The sequence below is a fragment of the Cydia pomonella genome, chromosome 2, assembly GCF_033807575.1.
Source record: "Cydia pomonella isolate Wapato2018A chromosome 2, ilCydPomo1, whole genome shotgun sequence".
Taxonomy (NCBI): domain Eukaryota; kingdom Metazoa; phylum Arthropoda; class Insecta; order Lepidoptera; family Tortricidae; genus Cydia; species Cydia pomonella.
In genome coordinates, this window is record NC_084704.1 from 15,777,681 (window position 1) to 15,797,004 (window position 19,324).

General features: G+C 39.1%; 2 protein-coding genes and 1 long non-coding RNA gene across 9 annotated transcripts in view; 1 reads left to right on the top strand and 2 right to left on the bottom strand.

Annotated features, from left to right (window-relative positions):
• Positions 1–1,049: 1,049 nt before the first annotated feature.
• On the bottom strand, positions 1,050–2,375 carry LOC133534470 (uncharacterized). The gene is made up of 3 exons (XR_009802037.1): positions 2,205–2,375; positions 1,468–1,611; positions 1,050–1,230 (listed from the first exon to the last, which is right to left on the bottom strand). It is a non-coding gene; the product is annotated as an uncharacterized LOC133534470 (long non-coding RNA).
• A 182-nt stretch (positions 2,376–2,557) lies between these two features.
• On the top strand, positions 2,558–6,055 carry LOC133534468 (uncharacterized). Of its 4 annotated transcripts, none has more exons than XR_009802036.1 (3): positions 2,558–2,911; positions 3,707–4,656; positions 5,203–6,055. XR_009802036.1 is itself a non-coding variant. In XM_061873612.1 (3 exons), exons 1-3 carry the CDS (start codon positions 2,802–2,804, stop codon positions 5,353–5,355), a joined length of 345 nt encoding a protein of 114 aa, XP_061729596.1. In that variant the 5' UTR covers positions 2,558–2,801; the 3' UTR covers positions 5,356–6,055. The 4 variants fall into 4 exon arrangements, 1 of the variants encoding a protein (XP_061729596.1); XM_061873612.1 differs by having other exon boundaries at positions 3,707–3,788; XR_009802035.1 differs by lacking the exon at positions 2,558–2,911 and having other exon boundaries at positions 3,325–4,656.
• Positions 6,056–6,350: 295 nt separating this feature from the next.
• Positions 6,351–19,324, bottom strand: part of LOC133534467 (protein no-on-transient A) — a 28,812-nt gene continuing 15,838 nt past the window's right edge. For 2 of the 4 annotated variants that reach the window (XM_061873609.1, XM_061873608.1), the window contains exons 2-7: positions 11,607–11,876; positions 9,952–10,056; positions 9,486–9,734; positions 8,987–9,192; positions 8,548–8,629; positions 6,351–7,367 (exon numbers count right to left, since the gene is read on the bottom strand). In XM_061873609.1, the coding sequence (XP_061729593.1) occupies positions 7,116–7,367; positions 8,548–8,629; positions 8,987–9,192; positions 9,486–9,734; positions 9,952–10,056; positions 11,607–11,792 (1,080 nt within the window). In that variant the 5' untranslated portion in view covers positions 11,793–11,876 and the 3' untranslated portion in view covers positions 6,351–7,115. Of the gene's footprint in view, positions 7,368–8,547; positions 8,630–8,986; positions 9,193–9,485; positions 9,735–9,951; positions 10,057–11,606; positions 11,877–18,207; positions 18,328–19,324 lie in introns of those variants that run through there. The other 2 variants (XM_061873610.1, XM_061873611.1) reach the window with 2 other exon arrangements.

The window sequence follows — 19,324 nt, forward strand, 5'->3', positions numbered from 1 at the left end:
CTTTTTGATGTATTTATGTCTGTTAATCATGAGAACCGGTCTGGCCGAGTTGGCAGTGACCCTGCCTATGAAGCCGATGGTCCCAGATTCAAATCCTGGAACGGGCATTTATTTGTGTGACGAGCATGAATATTTGTTCCTGAGACATGGGTGTTTTCTATGTATTTATAACTACTTATATATTAGGTATATATATATCGTTGTTTAAGTACCCACAACATATACCATGCATACTTTAGTACTAAGTTAATTTGTGTAATAATGTCCTATAATATTTATTGATTTATCATAAAAACAGATATTAATTTTCTTACAATTTAGGTTAATATATTAAATAATTACTAGATAGAAAAAATATGTTAACTAATGACGATTAATGCATAAATTATAGATAATTTATGCATTATTAATCTTCGACGAATTAATTATGGTCATATTGCATGCAAGTTCTCAGGAAATTTCACATTTTTAATTTAATTATTTACTCTGATATACAAATAAAACTACAGATATCGATAGTTATAGTACATCCCTCACATAATCCCTTTACCTAAAAAGTCTAAACCTTCTTCTTTTTCTGACTACCGTCCTATTTCCATTCTTCCCTTTCTTTCCAAGGTTCTAGAGCGTTTAGTCCATCAACAACTAACTTCTTATTTAAATAGATATAGCCTCATGAACCCTTTCCAATCCGGTTTCCGTTCCGGTCATAGCACGGTTACATCGCTTATTAAAATCACTGATGACATCCGAGCGGGAATGGATAAAAGGATGGTAACGGTATTAATGTTGTTGGATTTTAGTAACGCGTTTAATACCGTAGATTTTGACATTCTCATTGCAGTATTATGTTCCCTTAATCTATCACCTCCGGTTCTTCAATGGTTTAGAAGTTACCTTGTTGGCCGTCGGCAGAGAATTAAGGTGGAAGATTCTCATTCCTCTTGGTGCAACACTCTTGCCGGCGTTCCTCAGGGTGGCGTTCTATCACCACTTCTCTTCTCGGTTTTTAGGGTTCCGTAGCCAAATTAGATCTCATACAAGCTAAATGTTTGAAGATCATACTCGGAGCTATGCGTTCTTCTCCCAAGAACGCCATGCAGGTGGAAGGTGTTGAGCCTCCTTTGTCTCTCCGCAGACAATATCTTGCTGATAGATTTTTAATCAAAGCCAGTTCTTACTACAACCATTTGCTGCTTCCACGTTTGCGGTCACTTGCACTGGAACTCACTGAAAACCAATATTGGACACATAAAACTTCTCCTAAAATAATGATATCTTTTTCAAAATTAATTAATATTTACCCAAGTTTATATAGTGCATCCGGCACAAATCCTTTATTTGAAGCGGCATTTGAAACCCTAATATATACCCCTAAAGTTATATTAGACATAGGAATTTTCAAAAATGATTCTGCAGCAAACAACAAATTTAAGAAATTTTTAGATAAATGGCAAGATTATTTACCGGTTTATACTGACGCTTCAAAAGTAGATCCTGCAAGATGTGTGGGAGCAGCAGTGTGGATTCCTCGGTACAATATTGTCCTCTCATTTAGGTGCCCTCCTCAAGCGTCGATTTTCACAGGTGAAGCAGTTGCTATTCTTGAAGCTGCCAAATATGCAGAGACCCCATAGTTTAAAAAAAAACTATTATCTTCTCAGACAGTAGAAGCTGCCTACAGGCTATCGTAGGCAATCAATTCAAACTTAAAGCCAAATTTCCTTTGATTTTAGAAATCAAAGCTGTACTGCGTAGGTGTGAATTAAGGGGCCTAAATATTGTTCTTGGATGGGTTCCAAGCCACTGTGGTATTAGCGGCAATGAGATGACTGATACATGGGCAAAACGAGCTATTGAGATTGGATCAATAAAAGAGGATATTTACAGTACATACCTTCTGAGTGGTTCACTGTCAGATCTATTTAATACATGGCAGGAGCAATGGGATACCTCGAGATTAGTGACAGGTAGACATTAAGGCTGTATACAACCTCGTATAACTCGAAAACCGTGGTTCTATCGATTCCGTACTTCTCCGAAATGGGTAATATCCACCATCTGTCGTTTGCGCTTGGGCAAAGTATGTACTCCGTTATTTCTGGCTATTATAGGTGTTCGTGCGAACTCATTGTGTGATTTTGGGCTTGATGAGGCCAACTTGGACCACATCTTCTTTGCATGCTCAAAGTGTAGCTACTCACTGTACGATGTTTTGCCCGATAATGTTCCACGACCTATATGCTTCAGCTCGCTACTTTGTTACATGGATCCTATTCTAACTTCTATCCTAATTAAATATCTACAAGCAAATAACATTAAACTATAAATAAAGTATTATCTTTTCAGACCTAATTATATATCTTTAATTTTATACATACTGTACATTACGCATTTATATGGTTTTCTTCTCTCCCACTTCCTTCATGTTGGCACTACTAACGTTCTGTCGTCCGCTTCCCGCTTATTTGCTAACAATTGTATACGTCATGTGTTCGTTTGTGATGTTCATAACAATTATTTGTTTTTTAGGTTCTCCCTACCACATCCTACCACAAGCTCAAAATATTACCGAACATTCTCCTCTCGTGTGAAAGTCAACACCGACATTGGCGAATTCACCCTGTGCAAATTGGCAGGGAGTAAAAGCCAGAAAAAAAAAAACAACTGTCAGCCTAATTGTTTTGTTTGTTATGAAGGCTTCAATGTATTGTTCGGGTATTTCGTGTAATTTCTTTATTATTTAGTGAAAAAATCGAAAATAGTCAACCGTGATCAGAGTAAAGAGCGAGTTTGTTACAATGCCAGCGAGAAAACGGTTTACTAAGTGTGAAATACGTGGCAAGCAAGCCACTAGAGAAAATCACGAAAAAAGGGATTTTATGGCGAAATTTCCCTTGGATGAAGACCGGTAAGTATTGCTTTAGATACTTTTGACCTTATTTTGGGCCAGCAGGCTAAAAACACATCGAAAATTAGATATTTTATATTCTTTTTCGTTGTGAACTAGGGATGTACTATAACTATCGATAACTGTAGTTTTATTTGTATATCAGTATAAATAATTAAATTAAAAATGTGAAATTTCCTGAGAACTTGCATGCAATATGACCATAATTAATTCGTCGAAGATTAATAATGCATAAATTATCTGTAATTTATGCATTAATGGTCATTAGTTAACATATTTTTTCTATCTAGTAATTATTTAATATATTAACCTAAATTGTAAGAAAATTAATCTCTGTTTTTATGATCAATAAAGAAATATTATAGGACCTTATTACACAAATTGACTTAGTACTAAAGTATGCATGGTATATGTTGTGGGTACTTAAACAACGATATATATATATACCTAATATATAAGTAGTTATAAATACATAGAAAACACCCATGTCTCAGGAACAAATATTCATGCTCGTCACACAAATATACAAATATACGTTCCAGGATTTGAATCTGGGACCATCGGCTTCATAGGCAGGGTCACTGGCAACTAGGCCAGACCGGTTCTCATGTTTAACAGACATAAATACATCAAAAAGTTAGAGCATTGATAAAGGGTTGTTGATAACTGGATGCCGAAAAACATGATTTATAGATGCATATTAACGCTAAATAATCAGTTGATCATCTCATTAGCAAACACTTGGAATATAAACTGTAGATAAAGTCATCTTTGTCCAAGGCTGTATGTTTTCAGATGCAGGCAGTGGGTCAAATTTGTTGGGAACGAAGACCTGACGATACATCTTCCCATAGAAAAGTTACATTTATTGAAACATGTATGTGCAGATCATTTTGAAAATAAAGCTTTTAATAAAAAAAACATGACTTAAAAACTGTATTAACTGAAACTGTATTAAAATAATTCGGGTCCACATTAAGCCCGACCAGATATTAGTCCAATCAAAGAACTATCCACTATATAACATACAATTTAAATGTGGACTCTATGCTAACCTGATTTCGAGTACAAAATTTGCAGACAGGAGCCTATGTTTCAACCCTCCCCATTTTATCGATATCGATAAGAATCGCAAGCGTGTAGCGTACTACACTGTTTAAATCGGTTATGTTGGTATTATGGTTCCTTGACAGTTCTTTGTCGTAGATTTTGGTAATGATTTGCGAAACAAACTGATTACATTCGCTAGTATGGAAGTCCCGTCTCTTAAAACGTAGTGATTATATGCTCTTTGGGTACTTGGCTAAGTTATAGGGACCGTGCGCGTTGGAGGGTCTGCCATCTTGTGGCCTGAATCGGAACTATAAGCATGTACGTTTACACATCACGTGTTATCTTGTGCATAGTAGGTTCTGCCATCTTGTGGGCTACATCGGAACAATAAACATCACATTTACGCCTCGCGCCAAAAATATGACGGCTCCTGTGCTGCCTCCTACAGTTTATGCACGCTCTCTATACTAAATATAAATTTTACAGCCATGTGGTTCATGTGAATGAGAGTTGGAGTGCCCGCTCTTTTGTAAAAAAAAAAACATTGATGTCATGATGACATGAAACAATAATTTTAGATCACAACACAAGTTATATTTATTTTATTTCTCATAATACGTTTATAAAAATTTCAAGAGAATTTTGTAACGAATGTTTTCGGCCGAAGCACTAAATCTTTCAAGAGTTTTTTGGTATTTTCTTTGTATTTAATCTTATTTTTCTTTAGAAAGTTTAAAAACATGAGCACGGAAACAACAAGAAGAGAAACCGATGTAAAGAGTTGAAAACATGCGTTTAATTTACTACTTATAGAACATTTTGAATAAATAAACCTGGCTCAGCCAGCTAATGAATAGGTAATTATGAAAATTGTTGAGCACCGTCATTTCTCGCCGGCGGTTTTACTTCAAAACAATTCTAGGCTCCTAAATGTTATTATAAATACGTTCTCAATGTCCACATGCTTGGGATTGAAGAAAACGTCTCAAAGTTGTGCTATAGAATCAGGGCCGGATTTAGGGGAGGGCAACCGTGGGTACAGCCCCGGGGCCTCTACAAAAGAGGGGCCCCTACAATAGAGACTTCGGAAAATTTACCATTTTATCTGGAAAATAATTTGGGGCCAGGGGTCCTCCACTCCTTTATTGCCCGAGGCCTCCGGAGTTCTAAATCCGGCATTGTATAGAATACCTAAGATCAGTAGGTATAGATAATCATAATCATTGATTTATCAACAGTGTCCTGTCCTCGCACATGATACGAGTATCCCGACCGCGCTTGCTGGCCGCGCGGCCGCTGCTGGTCCGGTGTCCGGCACCGGTACCCGCACTGTCTCCGCGGACACAGCGCCCATCGTTGCTAGACACACGGCCGGTGTTGCGTGCGAGTGACGCCGCTGCTCGCCGCCGCTGCTGCATCGGCTGCGTCGCCAAACTGGTCGACTCTTTCCTTACTAATTACTCATAAGTAGGTATAAGTGATCTTGTTAATTCTGTGTAAGTCGATTGAATTGTTCATGCAAACGTTTAGGATTATTTTTATCGTATTTACTTTGATTTTGATTAATGTTTTTTTCATCATACCTGAAATTTCGCTAAGTCGGTATCATACCCTTTTACCGCCAAAGACGTCCACAGATACGCACGGTTTCCATTTAATGAAAAGTTCATGATTAACCTTCATTCATTCCAATAAGGTCTACTATGGAGTGTTGTATAAAATAGCCATGGCGTAGTGTTAATAACTGGTCGGTAAACGCCATGGATTCCCCTGCAGTTGTAAGCGTCATCAGGCGGTCTGTATACTTATTTGTCACCGACTTAGATAAAAAGTATCTCAATAACTTTTTTATAACATTCTAACACAGTAAAATATTGTGCGTTGATACGTAGGTACTTACATATAAAAAATGTAAATGTATGAAAATATTCCATACATTATATATACGAAAGCCATAATGTATAAGATAAAAATATTCTAAATGTGGCTATTCTCATGTATACAGAGAGTTCAGAGACAACGTACGAATAATGGACAATATTCCTATAGTTATTTATTGTACATACCTAATAAATAGTCCAGTCAGAATGACATGAAGTTTAAATTGCTTATTAGACTAGAACATGCATTCACATTTTTAAAAATATGATAAATATTTATATTTAAAACGCAATAGTCACATTAATTAAAACATTGATTTTACTTCTACCTAGTCCAGTCATAAATTCTATTCTTGTACAAAGTTAATTGTCCGTAGAAAAAGAAAAAGTTTTTTACACCTAATAAAAGGGCTACAAACGAGTAAAAATGCATAGAGATTGCTCCATATTGACATCCCTCGATGAGGCTTTGGGAAAATTTTAATTATTAAAATAACACAACTCGCTTTTGTAACTAACTAAATTTATTTTACACAAATTCCGCTATAATACATATTTACAAACATAAAAACGAATCGGACATTGTCACTTTAGGTAAAAAAAGCTTGAGCAGATCAGCGGCCCCGGGGGCCGGCGCACCGCGTCTATCTACTACACTTACAGTTAAGAGCCAGGGAACCAGCGCTCGCGCATACGCGGTGCTTAGCGTCCAGCGGAGTAATAAATATGAAGAGCGCCAACTTCCAGGACGGGTGTCCTTACGTTGGTGGCGCCAGTGGTCGAGGAAAGCAATTAGGAACTTTTCATCAGAATTATGTACCACACTAAAAGTTCCTTTCTCTACTACTAAAGTAAATAACAATTTCATATATCATCAACAACACAACAACGTCAGCTATCTCGTTAAGTGTTACTTCACTTTTAATATTTTCAATCACAGCTTTTTCGACATACGTAATAGATAAACGAAATAAAGCATAACATTAATTTATAGCTACATATTTACACTGCTATTACATGTCTCGAAAAATTAAAAGCTGCTTAAAATATCTACATATTTGAGATTTGAGAAACATCGTCTCGAGGTTCGGTGGTTTCTTATTCTAGGGGGATCAAGGGTCGGTTAAGGCGCCGGCGCTGGAGTAAAGAGAGAGCGTGGCGCCGGCGCTGCACGGGCGCGGCGCTCGTTCCCTGGCGCGTCAGTCCCTGGCTCCCTGCGCGGCATTCGCGCTCTACACTAGTACACTAGCATTGTTCTACGCGTGAGGCGGTTAGATGATGGAGGTGATCAGTCGCGCCTTGAAGTTGACTATCCGCTCTGAGGTCTGTGCCAGTCTCAGGATGAGGTCCTGAATCAGGTTAGCGATGCCTCGGTTGGCGATGATGAACAACCGCGTGATGGGGCCGGGGACACCCTCGGTGAGGTTGTCACCCTTAGCGGCAGTGTCGTCTCCTTCGCTGTCAGAGCCTCCCCCGATAGCTTCACCACCGCCTGACGAGCCACCCGAGGACCCGGCTACCAGCTGTAAAATATAAACACGCAGGTTAAGAATGGGCATGAACCGTATACTTGCGACACGCCGCTCGCCGTTCGCGCAATACGCCCTCGATATATTTGCCAACTGCGGCATATATAATTAGCCGATGGCAGAAACAATATTATTGGCTATTCAAATTTTTAACGAGCAACGTGTTGCAAAGTTATGAAATGTTAGTCGTCCGAGCGGCGCTTCGGAAGCAGCGCGCTCGAGCGAGTAGGTATTAGCGGTTGTTGCGCAAGCGACACGTAATATCGATTGCGCTGGACTGTTAGAGAATGTGCATCGATTTTGTACAAAGTGCGTTAGGATATATTCTCGATGACACCAGAAACACGGAAGAGAAGATGTAGAACAGGAGATAAGGAAAGATGGGAAGCAGATATGTAATATGTTAGTTGTTAATGAGTCATATCAATAGAATTACGTCAAGCGATTCATGCGACTACACTACAGGTATCAGCGACATTCACGATAACAACGTCAATTATGACAATCTACGACCAGCAACTCTAACTACACTGCTAGATAGAACTAGCTGACTACGAAGTGCTTTCTACTCTAGTATTACAACCTGCTCACACTTGAGCAAGCTATCTGAGTGCATTTTGTGTTTTTGTCTTGTGTACTTGTGAAGAGTCCAGCGTGGCGGAGTGGGAGGCGGTGAGGCCGAGGTTGAGTGAATCGGTTCCAGCGAACAGGCGAAAAGCTGAGCCCGCCGCGCGCGCCATCGCCTCCGCTGGTCGCTGCAACAACCCTCAGCCCTCAACCTTCCGACTAACAGCTCTCCCGTGCCCGACTTACGCCGTCCTCGTGGATCACCATTGCGTACAAATGACTACACAGGCTATCTGTATTCCTTCCCTAATTTGAGTTGCGCTGAGTTTGTGACGAGAGTGTAAATGTAGAAAGAAATATAGGTACGTACATGTGTTACTAGTGATTTAGAGTCAGTTGTAGTTACAGGGTTTGAAATAGTTAAAAGATAGATATAGATAGGTAGGTATAGTAAAGGAAATCTTTCGAAGAAGTTGGCAGTTTTACGAATTAGGTATCTGAAAGTTAAATAAGTTGAGAACGGAGTTTATGAATGTTAGGTGAGATTTCAGTTGACAGAGAAGATTTTATAAATTATTGATTGTGATGGTGTTTGTGCTGGACTCACCCTGACGATATCGAAGAGGAAGTTTCCAGAGCCGCCGCCGGCGCTGCTCTGGCCTCCCGACGAGCCACCGAAGCTCAGGAATCTAAAAAGTAACACACGTTATGTCAATGTCAAGTGTCTATATGATAGGACATTGGTCGCGACTGCATCACCCGCTGGGTTACGCGAGAAATCGGACCGTGCGAAATGAAAAGTACCGCAAAAAACATAATGCTTTGCTCTCAAGCATACTGCCTTTGTTACGGCTCCGCGTGGGAGCATAGTGCAAGTCACCAATTTATAGTAGGTATATAAGGTTATGACAGAAATGTTAAGTACCTATAATCTTACTTTTAGATTCATTAAATGACTCATATATGATTGGTTTTTGTCAGCGCGTTGCATTTTTTTTAAACGAGTCAACTTGATTTTTAATCTACATTTTGTAGGAAAAAGATACCTCTTATTTCTGTTTTCTTCGCTATTATCGGTGTCATCGAGCGTGATTTCGTCAATGGCAGCGTTGTTGGTCTGAGCGGCAGTTTGTTGGTCTTCGTCAGAGCGGTGCTCCAGCGCCTGCTGCTGTTGTTCGCCGAATGCTACCCGGACCTCCGCTTGCTGGGACTCGGCGCCCGACAGTAAGTTCTGCTGCTGCTCCGGCAACTCCTGCAATGGATACGATATTACATGCATGGTCGTGATGGGGGATGATGTGGGGATGCAATGGGTGACGATGACGATGACGATGAAGGCGCGCGGTCTGCGCGCGCCCGCACTGCCGTCCTGGGCAGGCTGGGGTTAGTGCGCGTGCTATGGGGATGGCTTGGGGCCACACCGCGCCCGATTAATACGACTTCATTCCCCACCCAGTCGCGTTAGAGCTATTTGTATGTTTAAGGGCGGGAGAACGTTCCGATACTAATCGGTCGCGGTTGCATGCCGTGGCCCTGCCCTCGTACCGGGCGGTAGACTAGCGCCCAGCGCCGGCGTCGGCGCTCAGGCGCGTCAGGAGCAGCGGTAGTGGTTGTTGTTGTAGTCGTAGCTTCGTCGTCATCGTCATCATCGTCAAGCTCGATAGAGCCACCGCCGCCGCCCTCCATGCCGCCGCCACCGCCGCCGTTACGATTGCCCAGGAAGGCGCGTAAAACCACAGGGCCGAACGTTTGCAGTACCACGCTAGTGATCTGCTGCACCTTTTGTTCGATAATCTAGAACACAACCCACTACGGTACTACACATAGTATCGCGAGAAGCGGGGCGCAATCTAGGTACGCCTGGAACATAAATCTAGGAAGGTAAACATAAAAACACAGCAAAAAGTTCATTTTTATTTTTAGGGAATAGGTAGGTACATGGGTAGGATTTAATTAACTGTAAGTTTGAACTGTATATGCTTCTTTTTCTTCGTTAATATTAATAAGTTACCTGTGTTAACGTAGGGAAGAGCTGCCGCAAGATACCGATGGTGCGCTTGTTACGTTCGCTGAGCTCTGCGCCTGGCGCGCCTAAGTTTAGCGTTGACAGCGTCTCCTGGAATATGACCATTGAAATGTTATTAATTAGCAATAACTAAGGACCGTGGTTGAATTACTAAAACAAGTGTGATCAAACAACAATAACATAGAGCCAAATCAAGATAAGTTTGCAGCGATTTTAATAGTCCAGACGGTGCACGGGTTATTTTAAACGTCAAACTTCTATGAAATTATTACTTTTACTTGACACTTGCATCTTCTTGGCTATCAAAATCGCTGCCAACTTATCTCGGTCTGACTCTATGACCCATTATAATAATTAGGACGGCCAAATAAAATGTGTTCGCTTTGTCGAACAACAAATGTGTAAAGTGCAAACACTCGTCGGAAGGAAGTGCAGTTAATTGCCGGTGTAATGACTTGAGCGCGTGAGGTGGCGTCATTAAACTCAGTGTAGAAGATGAATGTGACATCTATTAAACTAACACGCGACGTGACGCGGAGCTACAAAGATTAAGATGATGGCTTGAGATAGATGGATGAGAGATAGTAATAAGCCAAGATTATTTTTCTTTATAGGATACAAATAAGATCAATTAATAATTATCTTAGATTACTTAGTTGGGGAACGTTACATATTGACAGTATTAGAAACAAACAACAGTTCGAGGAGCTTGCACACATGTGGCTATGCTGAAGTACAAACGAGCGCGTTCAATATACCTGTTTGTTATAAGTACAGCCAAAATCGTTTATAATGTCATCAAAGAGACTGATGAATTATGGTTGTTATCGAGTAGTCGCTATCACCAAGATTAAACACTTATATTATACCAAGACGGGACCTCAAAATGGTACCCGGCTCGTCGTTATAAACGGTGTTAGGCAGTTATCACACTGGATGCGACTCACACGTCGTTCCGATGTTTGAGCGAGACAACGCTATGCATTATAGGAACATCTCGCTCGCACATTAGAGCAACGAGCGAATCGCATCCAGTGTGATAACCGCCTTACTGATACGCCAAATGTACTACTTGAAAATAAATTTCGTAAGTAGAGGGTTAATTGGATTTCATGTATGCCTAAGCATGCAAATTGCAACGCTGGTTAGATTGAATCACAATTATTATACTGTTATTTTGCAAATAAAAATTACGCTTCTCACGGTGTTCGCTCATTACGAGTATTAATCGGCGTTCGTCGTCGCGGGCGGCTGCGCAGCAAGGACTCGGAGGTCTATACGAACGTACATTTTGATATACAAATAATATAATTTTGTTATCATATGCCCGTGCTACTCGATCGTGCTAAAGAATGAACGAAATGCACACGTAAAATGATAAATAAAAAAGTGGCTGTGACAGAATCGGACAGACAGACGGACATGACGAATCTATAAGGGTTCCGTTTTTTGCCATTTGGCTATGGAACCCTAAAAATGAACAACATGACATCATTTAGATATCAAAATGTACGTTTGAATGGGCCTCTCTGTCCAGCGTCTGCGTGTGTTTCTACCAACTCGACTAGCGTTACATAGCGAGGATGTGTGAAATGACCAGGTTTCTTTACTATTTTCAGTAGTAGAAAAATAGTACTAACCTGTGCACTGGCGGCGGGAGCAATAATCTCGATGATTTCGGGCGTGTTGTCGTTGATAGCAGCTGCGGCGGCCGCTGGTTCGGGCCCTGGCGCTGGCGCGGGTTCGGGGGCGGGAGCGGGAGCGGGGGCGGCGCTGATGGACAGCACCAGGGCGCAAGCGCCCACCAGGAAAAGGGACGTTCTCATGGTCGTGAGTGTGTATGTGTTTGTGTGTTTATGTCGTCACTTGTTGCGGTGCTTTGCGGCTTAATTTTCCAGGTCCTTCAAAATCTGCGAATATAAACAATTTTATTAATATTGCGAAGACGTACGTTTAGTTCGTGTGTCTCTCAATAAATGACTTTTTGGGGCAACTTGTGTAATGTGACATAACATAAGCAATAAAAGTTACTTTCTCCTTGACCGACAAACACGGTTTAGTTCGAGAGAACTTGACTCGACGCGTAATGTGCCAGTCAAGGAGATGGAACAAAAACAAACGAAAAGCGCTACTAAAAATTGTAAGTTTTTTTTAGACACACGATGAGAAAAAAGATGTAGAAATATAAAATTGTTTCACTAGCTCGGTACCGCACATGTATGTTTGAGTGTGTAATGCGCCGTGTATAGGCAAGGCACGCATTAATGCTATAAAACTCTAGGTCTCAGTTTTGACATCGCACTCATCGGTTTAATCAGCTAACAAAACACGCACTGACCCCTGACTGACCCCCATTTAGGTAATTGGTCTATACTAATGAAATGATTCACTTCAAACTGTCGTTTCAAAACGTTGCGTATCGGTAGAAAGATTCAAACAAAATGGTTTTACTAAAGTAGGTCTCAACTTAATGTGCATGAATTACCCATAAATGTCTGAAATTGCTCTGCGACCACGTTTAAGTTCGCAAGCTGCGATCATATCATATAGTTGCGAGTTGCGACACATGACAAAGATCATGCGTGGGGCGAGCTCGCACCGGCGGACCGCTTGCGCGGCCTTGCGGCTCCCTCGGGGTGGTGAGTTGGCTACGAGCCTGACCTTACACCGTCTACTATACTTATTAAATGCAACTGTCGAATGAGCAAGGTGAACGGACTGGCACTACGTGTCGGATTGGCTTAAACGTGTGCCGCACATTCTTGGTCACTGAATACGACCAATGATCGAAGGCCTTTTCAAGAACTAAGAATACATATAAATTTGAAACCTGCGCAGTTCATATGGACTTTAACAGTGCATTGTTATTTAACAATAACACTTTTAGCGTTGATGACGAAGGATTATTAAGCAACTCTTTAATAAGTTATGATTATGACTATGGAGTAAAGATATAACACCATTTGTTAAATGCAGGTCGAGGTTCGCTTTGAGATATCACCGACTGCGTGCTAAGTGCTAGATTATGAATATTCATGTCTAATAATAGTTTAGGGTGGACTGAGCACTGATGCCCAGCGACCACGGGCGCAAAATGCACGCGATTCGTAGGATTGAATAATGCTTCTTGCAATGTTATTACATAATGTAATTCTAAGTTTGTAAATGATATGCATGCCCAGTTAAAGTGCTTTTAAGTTATTATTTAGCTGCGTATTTAAAAACAGGTAATTGTTTTGATTTTTCCTATTTAACACAAGGGCGTACATCATAGTGAGATAAATGCATAGCAGGTTTGCGTACATGTAGCCGCAGATCCGCGTTCGTGTCCTTTGTAGGTATCTAGTATATCACTCTCCTAACCATATTATTAACGTCCGCGTAACTTGACTAGCATTTTTTAGTATTTATTACATGACTCCTCAGTGTCACCTTCTTATACTCTTAGACTGGTAGGAGACGCACAGCAAAAATTAACGCACATAAACGCAATGAGGACTCTAAAGCGTAAGGCAGTTATTATTATCCACTCAATGTATAAAAAAGACGAGCTTTCTACAAAATAAGTAATGGCTGCGTTCGCATAAATAATTTAGATAATACGATATGAATTTTAAAAGTTATCATTAATCAGACCAGTCAGCATTACTAACTATTGCTCCACGATTATGTTGCAATTGACCAAAAATTTCCCTAATGTGATTTTTAAAGATTTCATTTTGCAATAGTTTTGGGTGGTTTGTCCGGTTGATTAATAGAGATATTAATTGGCCTCGTAACCCGCGCGGGTCTGGACCCGTCTATAGCCGGTCCGGGTTATTTCGACATGATAACACGACATAACCACTGTCGAGACATGGAAATAAGCTAGCGTGGATCTGTCGCATACATGCAGACACTCGTGTGATGAATGCACACGTTAGAGGTATTGGGAACAAGAGGAAAGCTCGCATTACCTACGCATACTCTGTATAAACATCATTGTTGGATGAGAATTAGCTGTTTGGAAACAACGAGTTGCGGATCTTACGGCAGATTAGGTAACGCTTGATCTAGGAAGAGATTTGCAACGTGTTCTACTCTCGATACTAAATTACCCTGGATATAATCTTTAAGTGGTGTTGCGCTAATTTGTCCCTGTTGAATTATTGCCATTAATTGTTTATTATGGCAAATTACAGTGCGATATTCATTCGTGATAGACATCTTCTTAGTCGGTTACACTTGATAAAGTGGTTCTGATTATAGGTCATTTGTTACATATGAGAATGACTCTTAGACGGGACTGTGATAATATATTTATTTTCCATCGATCATTAAGGCTTTGTGATAACGATTGTTATTATGTCGCCATAATGTATCAAATTCATGTGATTGATTAGTTCTAATTGTATCGCTGCCTTGATTCCTCTTACATATTACAGGAAGATTTTAACGTGGAGTTTATAGGTTTTAACATGTGGTAAATTAAATTAATCTGTCACGGCTTTTCGTTTTCCATTAGGGTTCGGAAGGCATAGGGAGTACTGTCAGCAGGCTCGTGCGTCGTTCGGTGCTGCGGGCAGGCTCAACGCGTTGCGCAAGGGACCTCTGTCTGGCTCAGAACATTACATGCTGCAACGCGGACACTTGTAAACAGGTAAATTGTAGAAGGTCAAGTATTAAATAAACGTACCTAGAATATAATTATGCTAGTGCTGAGAATTATACTTTCGTATGTTTATGTCAAAATTTCTATGTACAACCTTTATTATGTTTAACATATATATTTAATTAACAGTTTGCCAAAGCCGCAAAGTGAATGCTCATTGTTTTATAAACTTGTAATGAAGTATCAATTAGTCATAGTTTTAAATTTATATTTACTATTTTCTTCTTATGTGTTCATGTTGTAGTCATATCGTACGCCACGTTATTGACGAATCCTATAGTTTCTTGTGCTATTACGATAGCTTGATACCTACTTAGTGGCAATCGACGCAAGTATATATAGTTATAATCATAACTCGGGAATTTAGTACTTGTAGGCAATTAACTTTTGCATGCTGCTAATGAGTCGCCTTTACTAGCCTCACTAGTGCCGTACTGCGACCGCACTTGTTTCGACACCGCTAAGCACTTGGCACTTACGCTTCAACACTGTTTATGTTTTAACACAAAAGAGTCGACGGATGTGCCATTCGGCGCACGTGCGTTGGCCAACCGTCTAAGTGTATCGCGGTGGCATCATACCACATCAGTATCCATTATTCAACAATTTACACTCTACACATCTGTTGAATTATTAGAATTCATCGGTTAATCATATACTTTGTATAGAACAAAGCCATTGTTTAAAATGTGTAATTACATTATAATAGAATTTACTACAACATTAAGATTTCATAACGTGATATTTCAGTTTCCGTCGAACTGCTGAAGCGTGGCAAGTTCGTTGGTAAAGATGCAGATAACATCACGGTAAATATGTAACATTTAGTATTAGCTCGAGAAGTAACCGATTTGGTAAAAATATCTCTTTCTTTTTTAACGTTGGAAAATTATTTACTTCCCTATCAATTGAATTAGGTACATTCTTAATACTTTTTTGTTTTTGTTATTGTTGTTGTCGGTATCTCGTGGGTGATTAACGTATTAACCCTGCACGTGGCAATGTTCGATTATAAATAGCATCTACAATTGCTACTCAACTATCAGTAAGCCTCAATTAGCCCTAGTTAGTGGGCAGACTACTCTCTGCTAATCGTATGTCACAAAAACTTGTTTTTTCTGACACAATTGAGATGATTGATCCATTGTGCTGTCGTAAAAACGTTAACGCAATTATTAAGAAGATCTAACACTATTTTTTTGTGAGGAATGAAAGTGTCTCTATCAACATATGTTGTAGAGTCTTCTAACTCTAAAATCCAAAAGAACAAAATGATCACTTAATTTGGGCATACATAAAAACTACAAAAGTGTGCTAAGTTTGTTCATATGTATGACCACTTGAGCAGACACGCATTATTAGTTTCGCGACTATATTGTAATTGTTCTAAGTTTATACCGATTGTAATATATATTTTTATAGTATATAAATACCTACATGAACTAGTTAAATACCGATCCAGGTCAGAAGGATATGCGCAGCGGGGCGTGGGCAGGCTCATATTTACTTTGCCGATATAATCTTTGTGTCCGAACGTTCGTTTAGATTACTAAATATAATTTTCTAATTTGTTGCTGCAGTATCAAGGTAAAACGAATGGAAATTACTTAAAAGCTATGGATAAACAATGTCTCAAAGTTTCTAGACTTGAGCAATACCCTTTTCAAATCAGATGAGTCAGGCGAGTAAGTGGACAACAACCTATTTGGTTGCTTGCTTAAATGGAAATTATAAGTTTATTAATATACTCATTGGTCTGGGTTGGAAAGGCGTCACCTTGAGCTGCGCGTGCACCGGTGGCGAAATAAGAAATTAGCTTCGATAGCGTGTAGATTGTAGTACTAACTATATTTGGAAACGGAAAATCTAGCAAAATGTCATAAGAAAATTATTAGATAACGAATGAGAATGTGGACTTGTGATTTTAAATTCTGTGGTTGGGAAATTATAATGAAACAAAACGTGAATTAAACATGTTGCGCACGCGACAACCGCATTCACCCCTATTGTTGTTCGGATTGCGATCTGTGGCACTGGGTTCTTCCTCACGGTATCGTCCACTTCCTCTACCGCTATACTCGTGTAATTAACTCGTAATTTTGACCATTTTAACAATGAAGTGGTTTATAAGATTAGCTATATTACGTAGCTTAAATTGCTGAGGCGTTATAGCTTAACTTGATATGGTACAAACATTTAAATAAATAAAAAACATCCATTACTCATACTCATCTCATGAACAAATGCCCTTATCTGGATTTGAACCCACAAACCACGGCTCCATAGGCCCCTGCCCCTTCACGTTTAAGTCAGACCGGTCGTCAAAGTTGTAATCAAAATGAAGCTTGTGAATTTAATATTAATCGTGATAAAAAGATTAGCCCTCAAAACATAATTATGAGCTCATTAATTGCCTACACAAATAGTTCACTTAAACTTTGGGTATGCATATCGTGTAGTGAGCGTAAGCTTTGATTACTACAATCAGATAAGTACACGTTGATAAGTGTGTAAACAAATGCCACTATTAATTTAACTGCATATGTCGCCGGTTAATAAGTGCCAGCGGGTTGTAATGGCCGGGTACTGCTCAGTTGCACACCACCCATATATTAGGTAGACGTACGCCCACACCGAGCCGCCTCATGTAGTAACAACGTATGGAATTAGTACCCACTTAATGCCTTTTGAATATCAAACTATGCACTTCCTCTAACACCTGATGTTTCCTATACATTAAACGTAAACAAATGTATCCAATCTATGATTTGTAGGTAGTTTATGAACATAACAACCTACTATCGTCTACAATAGGCTTCCCTGTAGGGCATATTCACTGATTATATAATATTTGTAATGCCACTGTCGATAAATCTAAAGGATCTATTGTTTGCAATAAACTTCCCTGTAAGAGATATTTAATGATTATGTAAGTCAGAGTTAGATTTCGTCATCGCTATGAACACTGAGATTTGAGTTTAGAACGAAGGTACTAGTTCACTAAACTAAATTAAACGATTTTTTATAATACACAATTAAAAAGAAAGTTATATGTTCAGAATTTACTTTTTCTGAGCTGCATTTTACTGCTCTGCCTGTTACTATAATATGTCATAATGGAATAATTCTTTTAATTTGGGCGTTATTGGCTGTGAAAACTTGTTTAGCTTAATTGCTATGAAAATTCTGTCAATTTACTTTTATTAGAAAAATATAAAACTGTTTTAATTGAGAAGGACGATAAACTAAGTATATAATTATTAGGGAGTAATGTGTTATTAAACTTATAACGTTACATTCAATTACTTCTTGCGTAACGTCTGCTACGGTCGCTTCGTTGCTACGACGTAGCGCCGCTACGATCGACGCTGGCGCAATACGATTTGAAAGGAGTAAGAATACTAATTTATAATTAAATTACTCTCATTACCAGATTGGGTTGGGTTGACGCTTCGTATCACAATTATATAAACTAAAAGCATTAGAATAGTACTTATATTATTTCTTTATGATACGAGTATTTTAATTTCTCAGGCAGTTATTTGCGTATTTTACCTTTATTAACACCAAAACAATGCCTCGATACTCACATTTTTTATTAAAATGTTCAACTAAAGATCTTCTAATCCGTCTCTAGGAGTATCTACGGTAATAATATGCGCTAGAGTACCCGTCAGCGCGCGTACTGTCCGCGTGCGATTAAAGCGCTCTTATATATAACAAGTGCAATGCACGTGGTGTGACGTCGCCAGTGGTGCAAGCTTTATGTAGAAGCCATCTTTGAAGATGCACTGGATCATGTTTGTCCATTTCACTAGGGTGGTTCCTTAAATAGGGTTCTTGTACAAAAACTTTCCTATGTAATTAATAATTTGATGCGATGATAAGTCAAGGTCCCTATTGTCGCCTAACAGCTTCATTGTAAAAATATCTAAATTTATATATACAAGTTATTTTTATCCAAATTAAAGAAAGAGAATTGATTTTTTGACATTTTGTTCTGATGTTTTGATGGTGCCGTAACGTTCTTGGTCGCGAGATAGTTGGGAAAAGAAGGATTTCAACATCTAAGCAGGTTTATTGAAGTTATGCATCAAGATATGTTACAAAACATTTCTTGCATAAGTATGTGTTTTTGCAGTTTGCTCGATATTTATTGTTGCTAATAACAAACGATTACTAATTCTGTGAACTAGGGAAGTTTGTGCAAACTACCTTTATTTATATGCATTGGTGTTCATAGATCGCAAGTCGAGTAACCAGCCACCGGGAAACGTTTTGTAGTGCATGACCTATGTTGTTCATTACGTCTCATTGCATCACGAGTTCCGTGGTTTTATTAAACTTAAAGGGCCATTTCGTAAATAATATCGAATATATCAGTACATTTTAAATGTCTTGTAATAATTAATAAATAATATTAGAGATTTTATTACAAAAGTCGACTAAGCTCCACAGTAAGCTCAATATGGCTTGTGTTGTGGTACATAGACAATGATATACCTATATAATTTATAGATATCTAATATTTAAGCAGATAGAAAAACACCAATGATTTCAAAACAAATATCTGTGCTCATCACAATTAAATGCCCTTACCAGGATATTAACTTGAGACAATCACCTTACAACAGCAATATGTTATAATATGTTTAAAAGCTTATCATTAATCGTCTATAGTATTTTCAAAAGTACATAATCGTCTAA